Below are 22,352 nucleotides of genomic sequence, written 5' to 3' on the forward strand. Positions count from 1 at the left end.
TACTGATGCCATTAAAATAAAATATTGACGCCAGTAAAACAAAATACTGATACTTGTAAAAAAATCTAATGACTCACACTTTCAATGGTAATGTATGGCATAGAAATATTGAAACCATGGTTTATGTCAGCGTACCAAACAATTCTAATGTTAGTGACAATCATTGTGCCGAGATGGCCCGACTCACTGGATAGGTTCCAAATACTTTGTTCATGAAGAGAAATCTGAAAAGAAGTAGACATAATTTATCTAGTCAATATGTGGTATCAATATACATACAGAACAAATTCTTACTACATTTCTAGATTTTCAGGGGGCCGTGACCGGCTTGGACCGAAATTGTGTTATCAAAGCTAAATGCTGGTAAATAAATAAAGAAAATATGCTGAGAAAACCTCAGAAACAGAGATGTGCGATGATAACAAAATTTGTTAACACAGGTTAACAAATTTTGTTATAATAAACTTTGTGTCATAGGACACAAAGTTGTAAATAAAGAAAACAAGAATTTTGAATAATACGTGTCCAGAATAGATCCCAAGAGTTTGGAACGAATTTTTAAGTTAACTGTGGATTATGAGAAATACCTGTACACAGTATAGCAAAATGATGCGATCATACAGCTTCTAGGATCGCATCGTACTCAAGATAACAACAACAAATAAATAAAAAAAATGATGCGTATTTTACTGAATATCGTAATGCTTTTACTACTATGATATGATATTTGTTTTTTCAAACAAACCAACGTTTCGGGCCCTTTATCGAAACGTTGGTTTGTTTGAAAAAATAAATACACGCGATTTAAATCCGGAACAATAGTTTCATTTCCTATGTGTAACAATCGCGAAAACCTAAGAAATCGATACTATGATACTCACCTATTTTCTTTAAAAATACTGCACTAATTTGTTATTATTATTAATACAAAGATCAAACAGTAAGAAAAAAGTTATTCGATTTAAGAGGTGTTTTGATGCGAGGTGGATTGAAGGATTGAAGGAAGCTGGATTGAAGGAATTTATCTTTGTGTTTGTTCCGTCTTTGTATTAATAATGAAAATTTTTAGTTCGTAACATTACAGAAGCTTAGGGGTGTGAAGTTTCGAATGTAAGTATGTATACCTTTTTTGAAATGTAGTTAAAAATAACAGTAGCGGGATGCGTGAAAATATGTACGTACATATTATGTTTTTTATTTATTTTAATTTTTATTTATTTCAATCACTTTTCGCTTACTTACGCCAAAACTATAAAACCAGTTCTGCTCGACTACTACTATCTACTACGCACACTTTGTTACTTTGCAGTCACCATACGACACACAAACAAGTAAAGCGTAGTTTAGTGCATAGACAATTACGTACATAACTGAAAGTGTAGTGCAGCACGAAAAGTGCGAAGCGTGTGAGAGAAAAATCTATTTATCTCTGTTAGTAATTTGCTCTGTTTCACTTCGAACCTACCCACCCACCACTTCGTACCTTTTCAAGTGGTAACATTTGTAACTGCTTGTTGTTAATTATAGCTCCTCTAAGCTTCAAATCTCTGTACATTCTTGAACCCGCGTACGCTCTAGAAAAAATGAGAATGTTCAAAAGTGTTGGTTTAGCCTTTGAGTGTTGCTGGCGACCTGCACCGTACCCTCGTACCCGTATTTTAATAGTAGAATACATACACACATACTTAATTATTACAATAATTACCTTTCAAATAAGGAAAATAAATGAATATAAGCTGTAAAAAAATCTGCGTTTTATTTAAAAAAATCCTCAATAAGTATTGTGTAGTATAAGGCCGTTAGTTTCCATTATTCCCACTAGTTCTGTTGTACAGTTCTCTTGACAGCACTATTGGTACTCTTTAAGAACGTTGGTTCCACCATCTAAGTGGGGACATCAATACCTACTTCAAAATCGTACTGGACCCTCTAGCTAGTCGAACCAACAGTCCGAAGGGTTTTCTTCCCATTTGTCCTGTTGATAAATAGACAGTTTTCTTCAGAGAACTACTGAGAATTTTCTCTCCCACTAGTTCTGTGAATGAGTTTTCAGTCTAGAGTTGTACCTATAAATGTTGTTAAATTAAAATTTGCCATATTTCTGAAAATCGTACCAATTTGTCCTGTTGATAAAAGTTTAATTTTGTTATTTAAATATCTTTTAAATGTATTTTGTTTCCAGTAATTTTATTATTAATCTTCTCCCAATTTCAACGTCAGCGTATTTTATCTTAAAGTTTTTAAAGTTTAATTTTTTATAGTTTCTGTGGTCGTAATGTGAAGTATACTGACGTTGAAATTAGAAGAAAATTTTAAAAGTGGTTTTCTAAAAAATCGCAACTTACTTATGTACGCCAACGACAGACATATAATGCCTGACGCAGTTCGGTGCCAGGTTTGTGAAAATGAATTCATAGCGGTTGATCTTGTAAGCAGCCAGTACGTATAAAGCTTGTGTAGTACCTCGCAGACCAGAATTGACTACTTTCGTGCTTGTTGACACCACGCAGTTGAGGCCGATGGCTGTATAATGAACAATCACAACTTTAAAAATAACTTCGCCTTTTTACAGGATAATTTATTTTTACTCTTTAGCACTAGAAAAATAAAAAACAGCCATTGACACGACTCATAACAAAAAATTAACTGGACCTACAGAAGACTTTCATTAAGAATCGCGGCGTGATAAAAAACCTAAATTCTTTTTGCCTTTGTGTCCTGAATACGAATATGAATTAAGAAAAAAAAAATGAAAATCTCCAATGGCGCGAAAGTGGTCTTTGTAATTTGTTTTAAAAAATGTATTATTGTTTTAATTTCTCAGTCGAAGTGAAAAGCTGGATATTTATTTCTTTATTCTCTGAAGGGCAACTTCTCAAAACGGCAATTTCTCAACAATTTGTTACAAGATCAATTTTTGTGTTCTTAGCTAGAAACAGTATACAATACCAATGGCGTCGTAAGATAGAATAAACTTTATTTTCACGAAGAATGTTCTTAAAGATGTGTGGGTACCCCACTACCACCCCTACCCCACTACTTGATTAAAAAGACGAACATGTCATTGGCTGCCGCCCGGGATTGCTTTTAATTATGCCTCGTTCAAAGTATGGAATTACCTGTCTCCACCAGCAGGCCAATGTTACAGTCTTTGTCGATGTTTAGATGAAAATGTTCACAAGAGTTATTTCGCAAGCAATACCGGGAAGCATGTTTCTTTTAATTTATACAATTAATAATATAGATAAAACAATTACTGATCGAGAATGTTTCGTTTAGTTCTAACCGATATACGCATGAAGTTTGAAACTCGTATAAGAAAAATCTAATTGTGCAGGTTGTGACGAAGAGCTAATTTTGAATTTCGATTTGTTAAAGTCAACATGTTAAATCTATAAGAAACATATTCAATAGTCAATTTTGAAAAAAGAACAAGATTTACGTGCTTAAATATGACTACAGATGCGTTTTGGTATAGACTCAATATTACGCCTAGTCTATTCTAAGTTTTAAAAGGGCGCCTTCAAATTAGTCGCTTCTATTATAGAAGCGCTACAGTTGCAATGGAGCGACTGTGGCGTCTGTAGCGCGTCATTAATTTTTAGTTCATTGATTGTAACTGCAAAAGTAGCGCATGCGTGTCACGACAGTGGCGCTTTAACTGCGCTTTTTAACATTGTGTGAAAATTAGTACTTTTAACTTCCTCCGTGGCCGAACGGTTACCATACCGGACTGCCACGCAGAGGTCCCCGGGTTCGATTCCCAGGCCGGGAGAAATATTTGTATGGCCTACATTTATTTCTCTCGTGAGTTTGGGTGTAATTTGTGGTTGTCTATGTGTGTGTCCATGGCACCCGCGACACAGGGTTTCCCTAGTGCGGGGCTATGTTGAGTGTGTGCGTTATTATTATTAAAAAAGTAGTGGCGCGTTGGCAGCGCCACTGTGGTGTCGCTGCGGTGCTTCTATAAGCGTCTAATTTGTAGGCGCCCTTAGAAAACTTAGAATAGACTAGGCAGAATATTGACTCTCTACCACAGCGGAGTAGTCTTTTGTACGCACGTAATTCTTTTTCTTTTAAAAAAAAAATCTATTCATTATTTTTCTCATGGATTTAACATGCCCTTTTGACTTTTATCTCCATTCACAAATCAAAATTCAAAATTTGTGTTTCGTCGAAACCTGCACAATATTTTTTTTTATACATTTGCTCATTCTAATACACTTAAATTACTGTTCTATATTACGTAACTATTTTGAAATAGTCGTTAAAGCTGCAAACGTGCTCACCATAATTTTTTTTGAAATGGCGCTTTCGACAAAATTGACTTGTTTTAGACCCTCGATAAAAAAATATATATTTTCATGTATTTACATACATGAAATACTATATTTTCTAATATTTTAATTTAATAATTTTTTGTTACACTTTATACACATAACTAATAAAATAATTTTTGGATTATATGATTTTTTTTGTTATATTGATCGATATATAATAAGAAACCACTTCCTACATGGGTTTGTAATGATGATTTTTCTTATGCGAGTACAAAGATTTTTTTAAGAAACATCTCGTCTGTGTTGCGACGCAACGTAGCGTAGTGTCTGAGTAATGTCGAAGTAATAATTATGTTCTCAGCGTAATACCTGAGTAAACGTACGACGTAACATATTGCTGGAGTAGCGTGTGTCGAAGTTCAATTACTGATTGAAATTATAGTTAAACTTAGTGGAATAGAGGAAAATACAAGCTAAAAATTTTGGTGGAATGACATCTATTTGCTAAGTCTTATTGTGCGCGAAACCGGATTCATCCTCTACTTTGCTACGCTTAGAGGTGGAATATTTTTTTCAAATTTAAATAGGACCAATCTTAGAATAATAACGCATAGAAACCTAGTCCGCATACGCTAAGTGAGGTAAATTGAAGCGCGCCAAAAGGGCCTACACGAGCGGGCGGGCCTTCAGTGCTCAAGGTCAACTTGCACCGCGAACAGCTCAAGAATTTTAGCTAAAAATGACGAAATGTGCGGTAAATGAGTGTAAAAATACGTCAGACAAACATAAAATAGATACTAACATCACATTCCACATCGAAGTAACGCGTTTCAACTTGTATTTTTATATAAATATTCACTAAAACCGAATATTAACCTACTACTAAAACTAGCCTACATGAATTTGATTTTTGCCTCACTTGTGACAGTTCGTTTGAAATGAAAGTATCATTCTATACGTTATTATTCTAAGGGACAAATAATGAGGTGCCCACTTTCCGACAAAAAAAAAGAATCATCAAAATCGGTTCCAAAATCGCGTAACATACACACAGAAAAGAATACACTCGAATAGAGAATTTTTCCTTTATGTGAAGTCGATTAATAACTAAATAGAATGTTTATACTAAATCCTAAATTGAATTGGATTATCCTGTCAGTAAACCTTTTACCTCGGAAATGCAGGAACATACATGTTGTTGCAGTTAACAAAAGCAAAAAAGAACTAAGTATTCTATGAGATTCCAATCAATATCGTGCCATTGCTTGACAATACAAAACAATCGTTTCACCACCAAATTTGATTACCCGTACCTATCTGTCCGTCCAGAAGAAAGCCTTAAATATCAAAGCATTTGGGAGTTTCCAATATTATTTATAACTCGGCGGGTAAGCAATATTACAGCAGAGATATTCCGTTGTTACGGTGAGTATTACAGAACTACAAATGCTTTAGAAGTCTGGTACAAAAGGGATCAATACTAAAATACCGGTCAACCTTTGATTATTCCTATTCCTGACATTATTAAAAACGGTGGTACGTCGACGGCTTTCTGGAGTAGCGGCATATCTTAATAACACTTAATAAAATTTTCATTGGGACGATGGCGTAAAAAATGCCTATCTGGTGCGTAAAGTGTTATTTTTGGCAAGCAGCAACATTTTCACGGCGTATTGTGATAGCAAATTCGCCATTTGCCAGAGTTATTGCAAACTAAAAATATAAACAACATAGTGACTTGGTAAATAATTTAATTTCTGTACCTATATGAAATGAAACTATTTTTCCGGATTTAAATCGCTTATATTTGTTTTTTCCAATAAACGAACGATTCTGGCCCTTTACAGATCCCATGGCTCAACCGTGATCATGAGTCAAATGATGATGCCACGTTCTATAGAATAAATGGAAACTAACCTAGTTACGCATGACCATGGCACCTGGAAAGGGCCCGAAACGTTGGTTTGTTTGAAAAACAAATATACGCGATTTAAATCCGGAAAAATAGTTTAATTTCCTATGTGTAACAATCGCGAAAACTTAAAAACTCGATTCTGTACCTACCTTTAATATATTTTTTTATCATTTGCTTTTATTTTTGTAACTACGCAAACATCTTAAGTAATGTCTTAAGTAATGTCTTAAGTATCGACATTGTGAATATAATTAAATTTGTTTTCATGTTTACATTTATTAAAAAGGGCAACGTTTGTTTACTTAACTCCATTTTATAAAGGATTAATTTTATGTAGTTGTTTTTTTTTGTGTGATACAACAAAACGTTGCCTACATTGACTTACAATTATATGGATGTCGGGTCTGCGCTAAAAAGTGTCCGAACTTATAGGGCGTTAAAATCGTATACAGAGCGTCATTCACGCTTTAGTCTTCGTTTGTTCGACTGACAGCGAAGCAAGCAAAATTAGACGGTACTGCGATGACATTACAATTTAAATTCAACGTTTTAGCTTTTTCATATTCCTTTATATGTCACTACGTTTAAAATAGGTTGACTTGGGACATTTATTTCGTGATTTTTGTATTAGACCAGTCGTCCATTTATTTGTAAGTCAATTGGTTGCCTAGCAACCTAAATATACCATAGACTGTAGTAGAGTGTAGTTATTCATATTTCAAATTTTAGTCTACTTTGACTTTACGAGAATTTGCTTTCTTTGGGAAACCGACGTTTTGACAAGATGCCTTTCAAAGAATAAAAGGTTCAAGAGAATTCATGTTGATTGTATTCATAGAGTCAGGGATGAGTAATATCGGTAATAGAGGTGGGATGGGAACAAAATCGATATTGTTCGTTATCAAGTTGAGTGTTGCAGCCCGCAACGACATCTTGTCTTTGCTTTGTGGCATAATGGAAACCCTGACCTTTAATCATGGAGTGTTAGTTGTACGCTTTCTTTGTATAAAATGATTTCCAACATAAGTATGGAGTTTTTGCTTTTAAAAGTATCAGGTGGTGTTTATTTCGACAAAATGACCCTTATTAAGTTGTGACAAAGTAGAGTTATGAAATTGCGACGTTTATTAAAGAAAGGTCCGCCCGCTCCCACCATTACGACGCTAGATATCAGTGTGAAATAATGAGGCGTTGTTTTATCGAGCTATTCCTGTACAAAACCGAAACCCCTTCAACTGTGGAAGTATTGACTAACATCTATGCATGTTTATGGCTTTTTTTTGACACAGCGAATGTTAAGTAAAGCAATTTGAAATTTGTCACGCTTGTTAAATTGAGGATTTCTGCCTTTAAGTCTAGAACTATTCTAGAAAAATACCTATTTCATCAAGAAGATAGTGTTTTAAAAATGTAAGGCGTAACTGTCGCGCGAAGCCGACAAACCGTTCACCGACCCAATGTTGTCACGTGATTATTGTAACTAATAGACAGCTCGGTGTTTTATTCACGATGTAATAAGTCGAAACATTTTGGGTCATCATACTTCCTTAAACAGAAATTGAATAGGGGCTCGGCCAGAATTGTGGTGAAGTATTTTAACGCAGTGGTTTTATAGTTAAAAATAAGATGAGAAAGAAGTTGATAGAAGAGTAAAATAGGGAAATGCGGTGAATGGGGCCATAAAGGGAATGACGTGCAGCCAGTCTACATCTGAGAAAGCACGAATGGCAGCACATAATGATGTGTTGGTTCCAACGCTAATGTATGGGAGTGAGTGTTGGAATGTGGCAGAAGAAGCATGAGAGTAGAGAGAATGCAGTTGAAATGAAACCTCTCACAGGAATATGTGGTGTGCGGTTGTGTGACAGAGTGAGGAATGCTGTGGTCCGTGAAAAATGTGGTTTGAAAAGGGTATGCTGAGTTGGTTTTGGCACATGGAGCGGATGAATGAAGGTAGATTAACGAAAGAAATATATAGACCTAACGTAGAAGGAATCATTGGAAGAGGACGGCCAAAGAAAAAAGTACTCTGATCAAATTGAGATTGTTCTTTAAAAGGCTGGAGTTCGTGGTGAAAAGAATAAGAAGGCATTTATGAAAAGATTGATGAATGTTAGCGAAGCAAGAGAGGTTTGTAAGGATCGTGCTAAGTGGCAATCGATAGTCTCTGCTTACCCCGATGGGAATCTAAAGGTGTGAGTATATAAATAAATAAAAATAAAGGACACAAATAACCCTAAACAATTTTATATTCTTATCTGTATTACTAAGACCAAGGTAATATCAATTTGTAAAATAGGCATTAATGCATCATGCCACTGGCGCTACTAAGGACATGAGTTTAGCTTATTATAGGTACTCCTATAGCAAATGTTTTTCAAAATATCGCGCCGGCGCTTTGTACTTAAATCTGATATAAAATCGTTGCCGACGTACACAGTTGATTTTTAAAGGGATAATATTATTTGATCGTCAAAGATATAATTGATCTAATTAATATGCACTTTCTTAAATAAACGACATTTTTTTATGTTTGGTGTACATTTGAGACGGGGCAGTAAGGCCAGCCACCTTAATCGTTGTAGTTACAGGAAAACGATTCTAGAAGACTATCCATGAATTTTGAAGATATTTTTATTGACATTCACAGATTTTGAAAAAATGATACAGTCAGCAAGATAAAAGGCAATTTGTATAAAACTTTTTTTATGCCATTCGTTCCGGTCCCTATTAAGGATCAATAGTCTCTATGGGACCAACTGAGGTAAGAGTACTGGAAATGTCAGAAATCGCAAAAAACTTTTTACCATACATTTTGTAGGGACATATTTAGTAATCAGGTATTCTAGGTAGTTAAGGAAACTAACAAATTGACAACATATTATGTATTAGATAAATGAAATTTATAGAAAAATACAACAGTGCTCAAGAATTGAAAGACGCACTTGCAGCAACTTTCAATGGAATCCATCCGAGTAAAATTTCAGCCGCCACTTGCTCTTTGCGGAAGAGAACGAATCGATGCATCCGCCAAGGCGGCAATCAATTCGAGCACTTACTATCATACATTTTTTATGTTATTTTGCTTTTTGTTATTGTTTTTATTTTGAAATACATAATAGGTTGTCAATTTTGTTAGTTTCCTTAACCTAGAATAACTAACTACTAAATATGTCCCTACAAAAAGTTTGATAAAAAGTTTTTTGCGATTTCTGACATTTCGAGTACCTCAATTGGTCCCACAGAGATTATTGATCCTTAACAGAGACCGGATTCAATGGCATAAAAAAAAGTTTTGAAAAATTGTCTTTTATCTTGCTGACTATACCATTTTTTCAAAATCTGTGAATACCAATCAAAATATCTTCACAAAATTCATGAATAGTCTTCTGGAACCGTTTTCCGGTAACTATAACGATTAAGGTGATTGGCCTTGCTGCCCCGTCGTAATTTACACCCTGTATATTAACAGTTCCTTCTATATTAGTTAATCTACGGATAAAATTTCAATGAACTGTATTCAAGGTTACACTATCATTGTGTTCAGGCATAGGTACTAAATTAATATTTGATACATTGACTTACAATTATTTGGACGTCGGGTCCGCGCTAAATAGTGTCCGAACTTATAGGGCGTTAAAATCGTATACAGATCGTCATTCACGCTTTAGTCTTCGTTTGTTTGACTGACAGCGAAGCAAGCAAAATTAGACAGTACTGCGATGACATTACAATTTAAAAGCTTTTTTATATTCCTTTACATGTCACTACGTTTAAATAGGTTGACTTGGGACATTTTTTTCGTGGTTTTTGTATTAGACCCGTCGTCCATTTATTTGTAAGTCAATGATTTGATAGTAAAAAATAATATTTGATCTTCTTTTTTCATATGGGGCAAAGGTTGGTTGCGCCCATGTTGCGCCCTCCTTTCCAGTAGGTAAGTAAAAGAAGCAAAAAAAGCAGAAGAAGCAAATTTGTTTTCATTTCCGAACATGGTTTCAAGTTTTTAATGCTCATTTGTTTTAGTTTTGAGGCTCAACATGAAACTAACCAAGTTAATTTATACAAAACAGATTAGATTAAAATATACATTGATTGAATTTATTTTGTGTCTCGGAGAAAAGGGATCAATCGTTAAAAAAGACGACTATTTAGATTTTATGTCTGCTGCTTTAGCAAATTTAAAATAATCATTTAAATATATACCTTTTTCATAAGGTTGTTTGGGAAAAAGGGGAAATTTTCACCAATTTTGGTTCATTTACAAGTTTCGAACTGTTGTCATCGACGACACTATATTCTCCTCTTTAGGCGTCTCGAGCACGAATACGCGTCGGCCATTTACCCAGCTTATCCATTAATGCCCGCCTGTCATGGATCGTTCACGTAGAGATAATTCCAGCAAATATTGCATTACGTAGCAATGCCAGACGGCCTGATCGGCCTTTGTTATTACAGGCTAATAGCATTCACATTTCTACTCACACAAATTAATCCGTGGTGATGACAGAGAGTGCCAAATAATTCTTAGATTGGTGATAACCATCCGTCCTTTCGTACCGCTATTGCCTTTGGTGTCTTCGATAGGCTCTATTCGGTCGAAAATTTTTTCACTTGGTCTCAGTCTCAAATATCTAAGAAAGTGAAATTGTCCATTTTATTGTATATACAGTTTTACGGGAATGTAAAGTACTAGAGGACAAGATACATTATGCAGGGCAAGGATATAACAGCATTGCCTGGTCGTTTTGTGAAATAATTACTCTCAAGAGTGTGTATACTATCTTAAATAGCTTTGGTTGATGCCGTATAACAGCGAAAATGTTGAATCAATCACTTTCGAAAAAGTATATAGTAAAATTGATGATATACACTGATTGTTGTACGGTATGAAAACACAATTCCAAAAAATTTTCGCGACAGAAAAAACACACATTTACTTCGAAATTTCACAATAAAACCGCTGTTTTCAATAGGTACTATATCGATAATAGAACGCGTATGCTACTATATACATTTTTCTAATGGTTTTAATTGCGATTGTAAAAAAAAATTTTGAAATAAAGCCAGTACCACTGCCGCTCGACCTATGCAAAATGTACCTTATTAGTACGGTAAAAATTTTAATTCGAGGTGAGGTACTTTCGACTCTTAAAACTATAGTACAAATCTCGCAGCTTGGAACCATTGCGCTCCGTCCACTAATATATTGTCCTCTAGCTCTGTTATCTATCAGTGCTCTTTGGTGGAACGGTAGCTCCAAAGATTTATTCAAGGCATTATGCAAATTAAATGTTTCTTACGAAAAAGGCAGGTCGAAAAGCACTTCCCGGTCCTCCCATACTGCTCCAGTTTTTGCTTTGGGCATTGTTTTTGCGAGTACCTGTAAACTGTGTAAGTTTTGTTGGGCCACTGTCTCTATGGAAACCATGCGTAGTGGTTACAATTGAAACGCGCGCATGCGTTACGTACGTTACCATTCTTCTTACTACAATCATTAGAAAGATTTTTTGAAATCAATAAGATTTCACAAAAGAAGGAGGATTTTTTTGTGTGTATCTTACCCGATTACTTCGGCAATTGTGAAATTCTTTTTTTGTTGGAATGACCTGAGTATTGGTCCCATTTTGAATTCGAAGGTTGATGAATCGGGCTTTGCTCACTTTACGGGAACCGATTTCAAAAAAACTTGGCGAATAGATGTGATTCCACGAACTATTGAGGTAGATTTTTATTAAAAAAAGTTATATTATGGTGTAATAAATTATTGAAAGAATATTTTATTAGAACACCATAGGAAATAGAAAGCTTTTTAAATAAAGAAATCGTTTATTGTCTCAGAATAACTTAAAAAAAATATGTATACATAGCAAAGAAGTCAAAACAGTAAAAGTAAGTTGAGACAAAAGATGTATGCTCAGCTTATGCTGAAACGGCGATATTACCGTGACGTCTTCAGCTTTTGCCTACTCCCTTATGGTGTTGAGCGGTAGTCATTACTACGATGGCTCTAATTTGATATCTGTTTCTTATATACTAGCTCGTAACTATATCCCAAATAACAAATGCACGTAAGATTATATAGTTATTGGCATAATAATAATTAATGTCTAAAAAAAAGGAAAAGAAATACAAGTAAAAGTTTATGTAGTTCGACATTGTGTGTACGTGTGCGTGAGCGTTATGTGTTTTATTATTTCAATGGTTATTTATCTTAAGGATTTGTGTCAAAAGTATTCTACTATTTTCGGAGTTTTACAGTAAGCATGCTTCAAGTTCTGTCGTCTGCAGCAAGTTGTCGAAATAATGTTGATTTATATTTTGCTTTAAAACTATTAATGCTCATTTTTAATGTAGATAGATTGTGTACATGTTTCGCGTTGTTTTAAATTCATAAAATCAGCAACCGCATGAGCATTCGTTGATGTTGCGGTCAAACAATGAGCATCAACTGATGTGTAAGAAACCTGCATCAGCAAAAACCCTGGTACAAAGTATAAGGGCACTTGTAGTGGGCAAGGTAGAGGGCACTAGACTGCGCGGAAGGTCATTCAAGCGATGGATCGACCAAATGAAGCCTGCATTGGGTCCTTTGCTTGAGTGCATGAGAGAGTCCACTAACATACGGGATAGATTGCGAGATATATAGATGAATATGAGGCCCATTATGTCGCAACGCTTTATTTATCGTTGGACGACTGTCGCTTTTTGCCTGTTCCCATATCCGGACTGTCTGTCTTGACTGTGTTATGGACGTTTTTTCATCGTTGTGACGACTGTCGTGTCTCGCTGTTCACGGCAGCCGCCTTGTCGTTTGCACGACAGATTCGTTTGATGCACAGAACGTGCAGACAACGACAAATAAAACGTGACGTGAACATTTTTACGTAACGTTTTATTTATGGCCGGACGACTGTCGTTCTAGGTCTTCCCATTGTCTTGACAGTCTGTCGTCGTAACGTCAAAATAGGCGTGAACGACAGTTAATCGTGTTGTACTTGAACAACTTCATTTACATACAACTCACGACATTTTAATTTTTTTTAATAATATAACGCATACGCTCATCATAGCCCCGCACTAGGGAAACCCTGTGTCGCGGGTGTCATGGACATGCACATAGACAACCACAAATTACACCTAAACTCACGAGTTAAATAAATATAGGCCTTACAAATAGTTCTCCCGGCCCGGGAATAGAACCAGAGACCTCTGCGTGGCAGTCAAGCATGCTAACCGTTCGGCCACAAGGTAGTTGAAATTGAAAACTACACGACTACCTGTAGTCACGACATAATGGGAGCGCGTCCTAACAAACATACTCCGTGATGACCACAACCGCTCTGCCAAGAGTGAAATGAAAAAGAAGAAGACGAAGTATAAAATATAGCACTAATTTCAACGATATTTACCTATGTACTTTAATTCACAACTTTTCATGATTCCATACACCAAAAATCCACTTTAACAAGAAAAAAATTATTACCGAAACAGCAAGTTCGTAGGCAACGAACAATAATTCAGTTAAACAAAGAGGCGACACAATTAAATCACAATTAAATTCCATCTATTTCATTATTAACGTCTAAACTTCAATAATCTTTCGTCAGTGCCCTCTCAGTCCCTGCTTTCTACAACTTTTCTTCTAAACATTTCAAATGGCGTGTATAACTTCGTTATGAGGGTACCTGTCACCACTTTAATAGCAGTTAAGTGCTCAAGACAAGCTTATAATTTATAATTGACGAAAACATCTTAAAAGCTCACCGCCATCTCTTCATTATCAGATTTGTCATCTTTGTTGAATTAATTCGTAGTAACTTAGTTATAAATTGATCGCGTAATGAGGCAACTTCGAGGAATAAGTTTTTATCGAATGCCATTTTAAAATGAACAGAAAAATTGTTCATGCCGTGTTATAACGTAGATGTAAGCTAATTTTCCGTATTTTGTCTTTTTCGGATAAGAATATACGAGGCCGGTTTGGTACGACTTTGAGAAGAAAAAAAAACATTTTTATATGAAATTATGGTTTATTTTTCTACGTAATCTTCTTTTGACTACCTATATAAACCGTGACCGCGATATCCCAACTTCTTCAATCTAACAAAATATTTTTTTAACAGAAAAATAAATCTCGATTCATTTGATGCTAATTAGTAAAAATCAGATAAAAAATGTCAAATGTGGCCAAATCTGGTGAATACTTGGGGTGTGGCATTCGTTCGTATCCTTAGAATAATAACGCATATAATGATAGTTTCATATCAAACGAACTGTCACAAGTGAGGCAAGAATCAAATTCATGTAGACTAGTTTTAGTAGTAGGTTAATTTTCGGTTTTAGTGAATATTTATATAAAAATACGTAAATAAAGTTGAAACGCGTTACTTCCTCGTGGAATGTGATGTTAGTATCTATGTATTTTATGTTTATCTGACGTATTTTTACACTCATTTACCGCACATTTCGTCATTTTTAGCTAAAATTCTAGAGCCGATCGCGGTGCAAGTTGACCTTGAGCACTGAAGGCCCGCCCGCTCGTGTAGGTCCTTTGGGAGCGCTTCAATTTGCCTCACTTAGCGTGTGCGGACTAGGTTTCTATGCGTTATTATTCTAAGTTCGTATCATAATTCGATAAGTTTTGATGTTCTGATTGCAGATGACAAACGGAATACTCGAAACTCCATTTTCTTCATTTCCAAAAATATATCTATCTCACTCTTATACCTTACTTATCTTTTTATTTTCTATTTTTTTTTTCCATTATATTTTCGCTCTAAGTTTAAAAAAGTAAGGAGTTCTAAATTAAGGAACAAAAATAAATTCGGAAAAAAGTTTTTATTTAACCTTAAAGTCACGTATTTATCAAACCGCCTTCGTACTCGTGAGCTAAATCCTGATAGATGATAAATCCTGTAAGACGATACCATTGTGTAAGAAATCGTGTAGAATGTTTACGAGAATTCTTGCAAATACAATATTGCAAATCAGCCGTCTGACAATGCTCGATATTGGACATTTTCGTATAATATTTTCGTCCGTCAACACTAAACGCGGGAAATGTTCAAGCCAAGTCAGTTATCCAGCTAGTAAAGAAAGATCCAACATTTCTTTTAATTATTTGATTACGTCTATTGTTTCTCATTGGAAAGTATTCTTTCAGTTTATTTATTTTTATTAACCGCCGCCGTGGCCGGACAGTTACTATGCCTGGTCTGCCAGGTACTGGTTTGTTTCTTTTACATTTATTTCTCACGTGAGTTTGGGTGTAATTTGTTGTTGTCTATGTCGTATGTGTCTAGGGCACCCGCGATACAGTGTCTCTTTAGTGCGGGGCTATGAGTGTATGAACGTGTGAGTTATTAGTTAACATCTGCTAAAATAGGGTTCGGGGATTGGACTTGTTTCATCCGTGGGAAAAAAAAATATGGCGGAACGTTGCAATCACCAAATATACAACAACCGATGAACGAGCAATTGTTGGCCATTGCCTTACGTAAGTTATAAAAGGTACTTATGTAATTAAGAATAACAAAATGCCAGTTAAAATTTTATCAATTATTATTTTCTTTATAGTACTTTATTGCAGAGGTCGGGAAATAAGGGATTTCTGAACGAGTTTGAGTTAGGACGAGCACTAACGAGGCCTTGTATTAATACGGTCAAGCAATCCCCGTTCCCGCCGAGGCTTATATGGTGCTTTTCTCAAACAATTTGAGGAAATAATAAAAAACTAAAGAGTATGGACGAAGGAAGGTGTATGACAGATTGCTAAAGGAAATTGTTATTATTATATAGTATGGTTGAATGTGTTATAATTAGGCACTTTATTTATCATTATCGTACTTCTCATTAGAATTCATTTTCGCGACGAAAATACAAAAATAACGAAAAACTAAAGTTTTTAACCATTGACTTACAAATAAATGGACGACGGGTCTAATACAAAAACCACGAAAAAAATGTCCCAAGTCGACCTATTTAAACGTAATGACATATCAAGGAATATGAAAGAGCTAAAACGTTGAATTTAAATTGTAATGTCATCGCAGTACGGTCTAATTTTGCTTGCTTCGCTGTCAGTCGAACAAACGAAGACTAGAGCGTGAATGACGCTCTGTATACGATTTTAACGCCCTATAAGTTCGGACACTTTTTAGCGCGGACCCGACGTCCATATAATTAAGTAAGTCAATGTTTTTAACTTTATTTTAAAACCATATTCTTTTTTTTTAAGTGTGCCTGAATTACGAACACTGGGCAGTTGGTTGTATGAGTTTTTCTTTTTCCTGTTTACATAGATAATAGTAATTTAGAGTAGCGGACGTTACGGATTTTCATACTGTTTCGTATGTATTATATATATTTCGTACATTTCTGTGTTCGTTTATTGTTTATATTGGCGAAAATAATTTTTTTTATCAATACCTAATGAGCAGAGCCATTTCAACGGTAAGAAGTTATGACCACGGCTCATCACGATTAGAAATTCGGACCTAACGACCGGTACAAATTAAATTTTATCTGATTGTCGATCCCCTCCACTCGTAAACTTACAGTTATGGCTGAGTTTAACATTTCCAATGTGCATCTGGGGAGTTTTTTAGGAGCCGTCTTGTAATGGGTGAACTTGGTGTCGATTTATCAAAAGAAGAGATTACTTCTCAAGTCGAAGTACGGCGTACCTCTACTCAGATTAATTGAATAATTTGTTCTTCGTTCCCTCGCTTGACTTAATACGCAATGATTAGGATAATGCAATTAAATTGGTAGTTATTATATTCATGATTGTAATTGGATCGTTAGGAGTAATCAAACTTAATGTTCCCTTACTTAATACGCCTTAATATTTTGGATGTCAAATTCGACTATGTTTTTACTGGTCCTTTACGTAACCTAAATAACTGTAGGTCTTTCTGAAGGGCGCTGGTGAAATTACAGGCACATGGGACTTGTCAACTTGCCAAGTGCCACCAAAAACATATTCAATATTAATATATTTATAGCTTACAATATGGTACATGTCTTAAAATAAAAATAATGCTACACATATGAGCCCTTTATTAGGGATAACAATAAGAGCAGAGGTAGGCCGAGGTTTCAATTATTAATTAAAATTGTTATTTATCAAATAATAATATAAAGTAAAAAATAGGTCATATAATAAGAAATACGTCATATAATATGCAGAATTGTCACTTGGAAGTTTGAATTTAATTAGATTACAGTATATCGTTAGTATTTATTTATTATTATTTTTATTTGTCATCAAAGTATTAATTTAAGTTATAATCGCATTTATTAATTAGATGTAATTTTAATTTATTTACAAACAATGAATACGCCCATTATTAACAAGGAAAAGTCCTCGTTGTTAATAATGGGCGGGAGCTCGTTGAATATCTTCACCGACATGGAACATAATTTTGTACAGGATCAAGAGTACATCAACCTTGACACTTAAGATTTAAATTCAACAAATTCAAGTCCAAAGTGTTAAGTCTGTCCTGATCTGGAAGTACCTATTAGTCAAGAACTAAGAAAATTTATTCTGAACAGTAATTTCTAAATTCGTATATAAATGTGTTCAAATATTTTATAAGTTTTTTGTTTTTCTTTATAAAAAGTATAGGTAAAATATATATCGAGTTCTTAGGTTTTCGCGATTGTTACACATAGGAAATGAAACTATTTTTCCGGATTTAAATCGCGTATATTTGTTTTTTCAAACAAACCGACGTTTCGGGCCCTTTACAGGTCCCATGGTCACGGTTGACTGAGGTGGTACAGTCTTCAACCAGTTATGTCTAATATTAATGCAAACCACCCTATTTTTTCACTATAGTTACAATAGTTATTAATTAAATACTTTATTTTTAATTTTACAAAGAAAACATTCCAATTTACGCTACATTAAATTTTACAAATTATTTTATTGAATGAATTTTTATTAAGTTTAATTTATTATATAAAGAAAACATTCCAATATAAAGAAAACATTCCAATTTACGCTACATTAAGTTTTACAAATTATTTTATTGAATAAATTTTTATTAAGTTTAATTTATTATATTTATTATATAAATATGTAAAGGGCCCGAAACGTCAGTTTGTTTGAAAAAACAAATATACGCGATTTAAATCCGGAAAAATAGTTTCATTTCCTATAGGTAAAATATACTTTTGATATTAAGTAGTTTATTTATGTTATAAATACATAACTACATGTTTTACACTGAAACTTTCGTTGTATTTGAATCAGCCGTTTACTATGTAATAGTACCTATTTAATGTAATCGTTGCATAATGAGGATTGTTAAAGTCGAGTACCGTAATAGGTACCAGATTTAAAGACCTAATTACGTAACGATTGCACACAATACTTTTTTACGACTAAATAAAATAAAGAAACACGACCAATATTTAATATATATTTTGTTCAATCCCTAGTATTTCTCTTTTAACTTATAAAAACTAATTTAAATCTGACTTTTAATACTTAACCGATGAATAGAACTAAAGGGCGCGATTGTATTCAATTTTGCCTTTTTTGTTCTTTTATATTTTAATTGAACTACATAACTAGGGCCAAAAATGTATGTAATGACATGTATATTGCTAAAAATGGTAGTTGTGATATTTTCCGTTCCGAGGGCGGTATAGTCTGTAATTATAAATTATTTTATGAATTTAACATTTCTTTTTTTAAATGAAATCTATTTATTTTCAATTACATTGGAAAACATGCTAGCGCACAGTAGAGAAGAAAGGAAAAGCTATTAGGGTTAAAATTATATCATTTGCCAATAAGGTTTATGCTGATTGCAAAGACCGACTGCCGCTCTTATAAGAGCCATTTTCCGTTAATTTAATCGCTGATAAGTTGGTAAATGCGCCTTAATTATCTCGTATAATGAAGTAAAAGTTCCAAAGAGATGAACTCAAGGGCCACAGATGTTTTAAATTGCTAATTAAAAGTAACAATATTTATTTTTGGATAGGTTAAGCAGGGTTACTTTTGAGGGCCTCTTACGTGTTGAAGTAACTGCTATTGTAATACTTTATTTTCGTAGAGTTACCCTTGCATGAACGAGGCTGTCTTTGCATCCGAGTAAGCTACCTACCCCGAGTAACCAGTTTATCATGAGCCACCACCATATGTATGTATTCCGATCATAAAGAGTACATAATATGTATTTTACCGTGGCAATAAACGGGTGTCAGGCAAATGCTTCTTCTGCCAGAATTCAAGCTACGGGTGAGTATTGTCACTAGTATAAATAATAATAACAATTAATAATTCAATTATTTATTTAGGTAAAAAGTCCCATTATGCATAGGGCGCACAATAAGTTTCCCGAACTGGCCACACACAAACAATATTTAAAAAGTAATTACAACATTTGAAAATGGAACTCTTTGGCTGTAGAACTTTGTTCTTACATGTGGCGTCATTTTAGAAATTGGTTGTCTACATCACCATGGATTTAACTTGGGAAAATTTTCGTAGTATGATTTTAAGTGTAATTCAACAGCTCAGCGGAGCTTCGCTCGGCTTCAAACTGCTTTTGGTGATGAAGCACTATGCAAGACGACTATTTATAGCTGGTTTGCAGAATTCATATGCGGTCGTGTGAATCTCAGTGACGAAGTTTCCACTGCTGTGAACAACAAAAACATCGATGCTGTGCGCCGTATCAAAACAGACAGGCATGTGATTTACCTTGACATTCGGGCATCTTTAGGCATAGTCATGAGTCAAATACAATCATTATTACTCAAATATTTGGGTGTAAAAAAGCTGTGCTCTCGGTGGATTCCACACAATTTGACTGAGGCTCAAAAAACGGATCGCGTCACTTGGTGCAATGCCATGGTTACCAAATTCAACGAAGGGGCGTCAAATTTGGTGTGAGGTATAGCAATAGGTGACGAAACATGGATTTATAGTTACGATCCCAAAAAAATCAGCAATCGAGCGTATGGGTCTTTCGAGATGAGCCGAAATCAACCAAAGCGGAGCGCGTGCAAAGTGCTTCAAAGCGGATGATTGCTTCTTTTAAAATAAAACTGGACAAGTGGCTACTGTTGCTTTGGAGAATCGAATCGTGTATAGTGATTGGTACACGACCATTTGTTTGCTGGAAGTTATTGATAAACTCCGTAAAAATAATCGTAAACGCCGTATCATCTTGCACCACGATAATGCCAGTTCTCACACGGCCAGACAGACAAATAATTTTTTGAAGGTGAACAACGTTAACCTTATGAGCCATCCCGCGTACAGTCCCGACCTGGCACTTTGTGACTTTTATTTATTTCCCAAAATTAAAAACCAGTTACGCGGTCAACGATTTTCATGATGAAGAGGCTGTCCAAGAGTATGAAAAATATGTTTCAGAGATTGTCACGGAGGAGTGCCATAAATGTTTTCAAAATTGGTTTATTCGTGTGGAAAAAGTGCATTAACACTAACGGAGAATATTTTGAGAAACAATAAATTCATTTCTGACCGTTTATATTATTTTTTCTTATTCATTCCGGAAACTTATAGTGCGCCACGTGTATATTACACATTTATACATACCCATAAAAATTAAAAACAAAAAATAAAAATTATAAACAAAATGCGTGTTACTAGTTAAAATGTCAATTTGTTATTAAAATCTCAAATCAAAATGTTTTGACATCTTTCACGACTCATTACCAAGCAAATTTAGCAAGGACAAGCGGAATGTCACAACTGCTTTGAGTGTGGAGACTAAGTGCCCAGTTACACGAGGAGAAAGTTTTCGCGCGGCCGCCGCGCGGCGTCCGCCTAGTTACCACGCCTCTCATCGTAAAAACTAAACAAATGAGCGTATTTTGCCACGACAGTTGGACGCACGCGGTCGCTGTGCGGCGGCAACGCAGACTCTGCTACACACATAATATCTTCCCTGGCCAGCAGATTAAGCTCCGCTGCGTACGCAGTCCGCAGAATACGTGAGCTTACCGGCTTACCGACCGGATCGAAGGAAGAATTTTTTCTGAGTGTTCGATCTTTGTATTAATAATTATAACAAACTAGTGGAGTAATTTCACAAGAAATAATTGAATATCAATTCAATAAAAATTTAATTAATACAGTGAATAGCGACATCTCTCGCCAGGACTGGTAGCTGTAAAGGTACTAACTGGGTGATAAATCTGCAATAGATTTCTCATAGATGGCGCTACGACTAAAAAGTCGTTGAAAGACCAAGTACAAAGACACGACGCAAGCACATAGAAAAATTCGTGAGGTCCGTTGGTTCGTTCCGTGGCTTAGTCGGTATAGCGTCTGGCACGGTATTCAAGAAGACGTCGGTTCGAATCCGACCGGATCGAAGGAATTTTTTCTGAGTCTTTTTTCTGAGTGTTCGATCTTTGTATTAATAATTATAACAAACTAGTGGAGTAATTTCACAAAAAATAATTGAATATCAATTCAATAAAAATTTAATGGCTTCGGCCGTGCCTACTCACCACCCTCCCTTTTTTATTATAATTCGAGACGTTATTGATCTCATTAGATGTGAATTCTATAAAAAATAATTTACAAAACACAAATTTTTTTTATGATATATAAGTGCGCATTTGACCTCCATCTCACATGATGGAAAGTGACGATGAGGTCGACGATGGAGCATGAACATCTAAATAATGCCTATTCACTCTCGCCTTGAAAAAGCTCAAGTTATAATGTTCAGGGAACAAGTCTGCAGGCAGGGAATTCCACTCCATAGCCGTTCGCCATATAAATGTGGAAGCGTAACACTTCGTGCGAATCTTTGGAATAGTGTAGCGGTATAGGGGCCAAGTTTGCCTCTTTTTCCGAAAGTAGCAAGTACTTTTGGACCCTGGCCAAAGCTGTCACAAACTTTAGTCGTCCTTCTTTACCACCTCTGCTGAGGCCGGACGGCTCGCTGGCCCATCCTGCGGAATAGAAGGCGAATCTTTTTGCCTCACTCTTTGCAGAGAATACGTGTCTGCGTCATGCCAAAAAGATCTACTCAGAACTCTGCGGAGTCTAAACGTGAATAAAGCTAGCGGGAAAAATGGAATTCCAGCGATAGTCCTGTGTAAATATGTGCTGTTGTCTCCTGTTCTCAGGTCGTGGAAGCGTGGCAAAC

At 35.2% G+C, this 22,352-nt stretch overlaps 1 protein-coding gene across 1 annotated transcript in view; it reads right to left on the reverse strand.

Annotated features, from left to right (window-relative positions):
* Positions 1-11,600, reverse strand: part of LOC113239519 (Bardet-Biedl syndrome 5 protein homolog) — a 12,758-nt gene extending 1,158 nt beyond the window's left edge. Inside the window, exons 1-5 of the mRNA XM_026476558.1 lie at positions 11,499-11,600; positions 10,681-10,829; positions 2,346-2,523; positions 1,484-1,574; positions 78-224 (exon numbers count right to left, since the gene is read on the reverse strand). Coding sequence (XP_026332343.1) covers positions 78-224; positions 1,484-1,574; positions 2,346-2,523; positions 10,681-10,829; positions 11,499-11,563 — 630 coding nt within the window. The 5' untranslated portion in view covers positions 11,564-11,600. The remainder of the gene's footprint in view (positions 1-77; positions 225-1,483; positions 1,575-2,345; positions 2,524-10,680; positions 10,830-11,498) is intronic.
* Positions 11,601-22,352: the final 10,752 nt, after the last annotated feature.

This window comes from Hyposmocoma kahamanoa, unplaced genomic scaffold (assembly GCF_003589595.1).
Source record: "Hyposmocoma kahamanoa isolate Upper Pololo Valley unplaced genomic scaffold, ASM358959v1 99879, whole genome shotgun sequence".
NCBI classification, from domain to species: Eukaryota; Metazoa; Arthropoda; class Insecta; order Lepidoptera; family Cosmopterigidae; genus Hyposmocoma; species Hyposmocoma kahamanoa.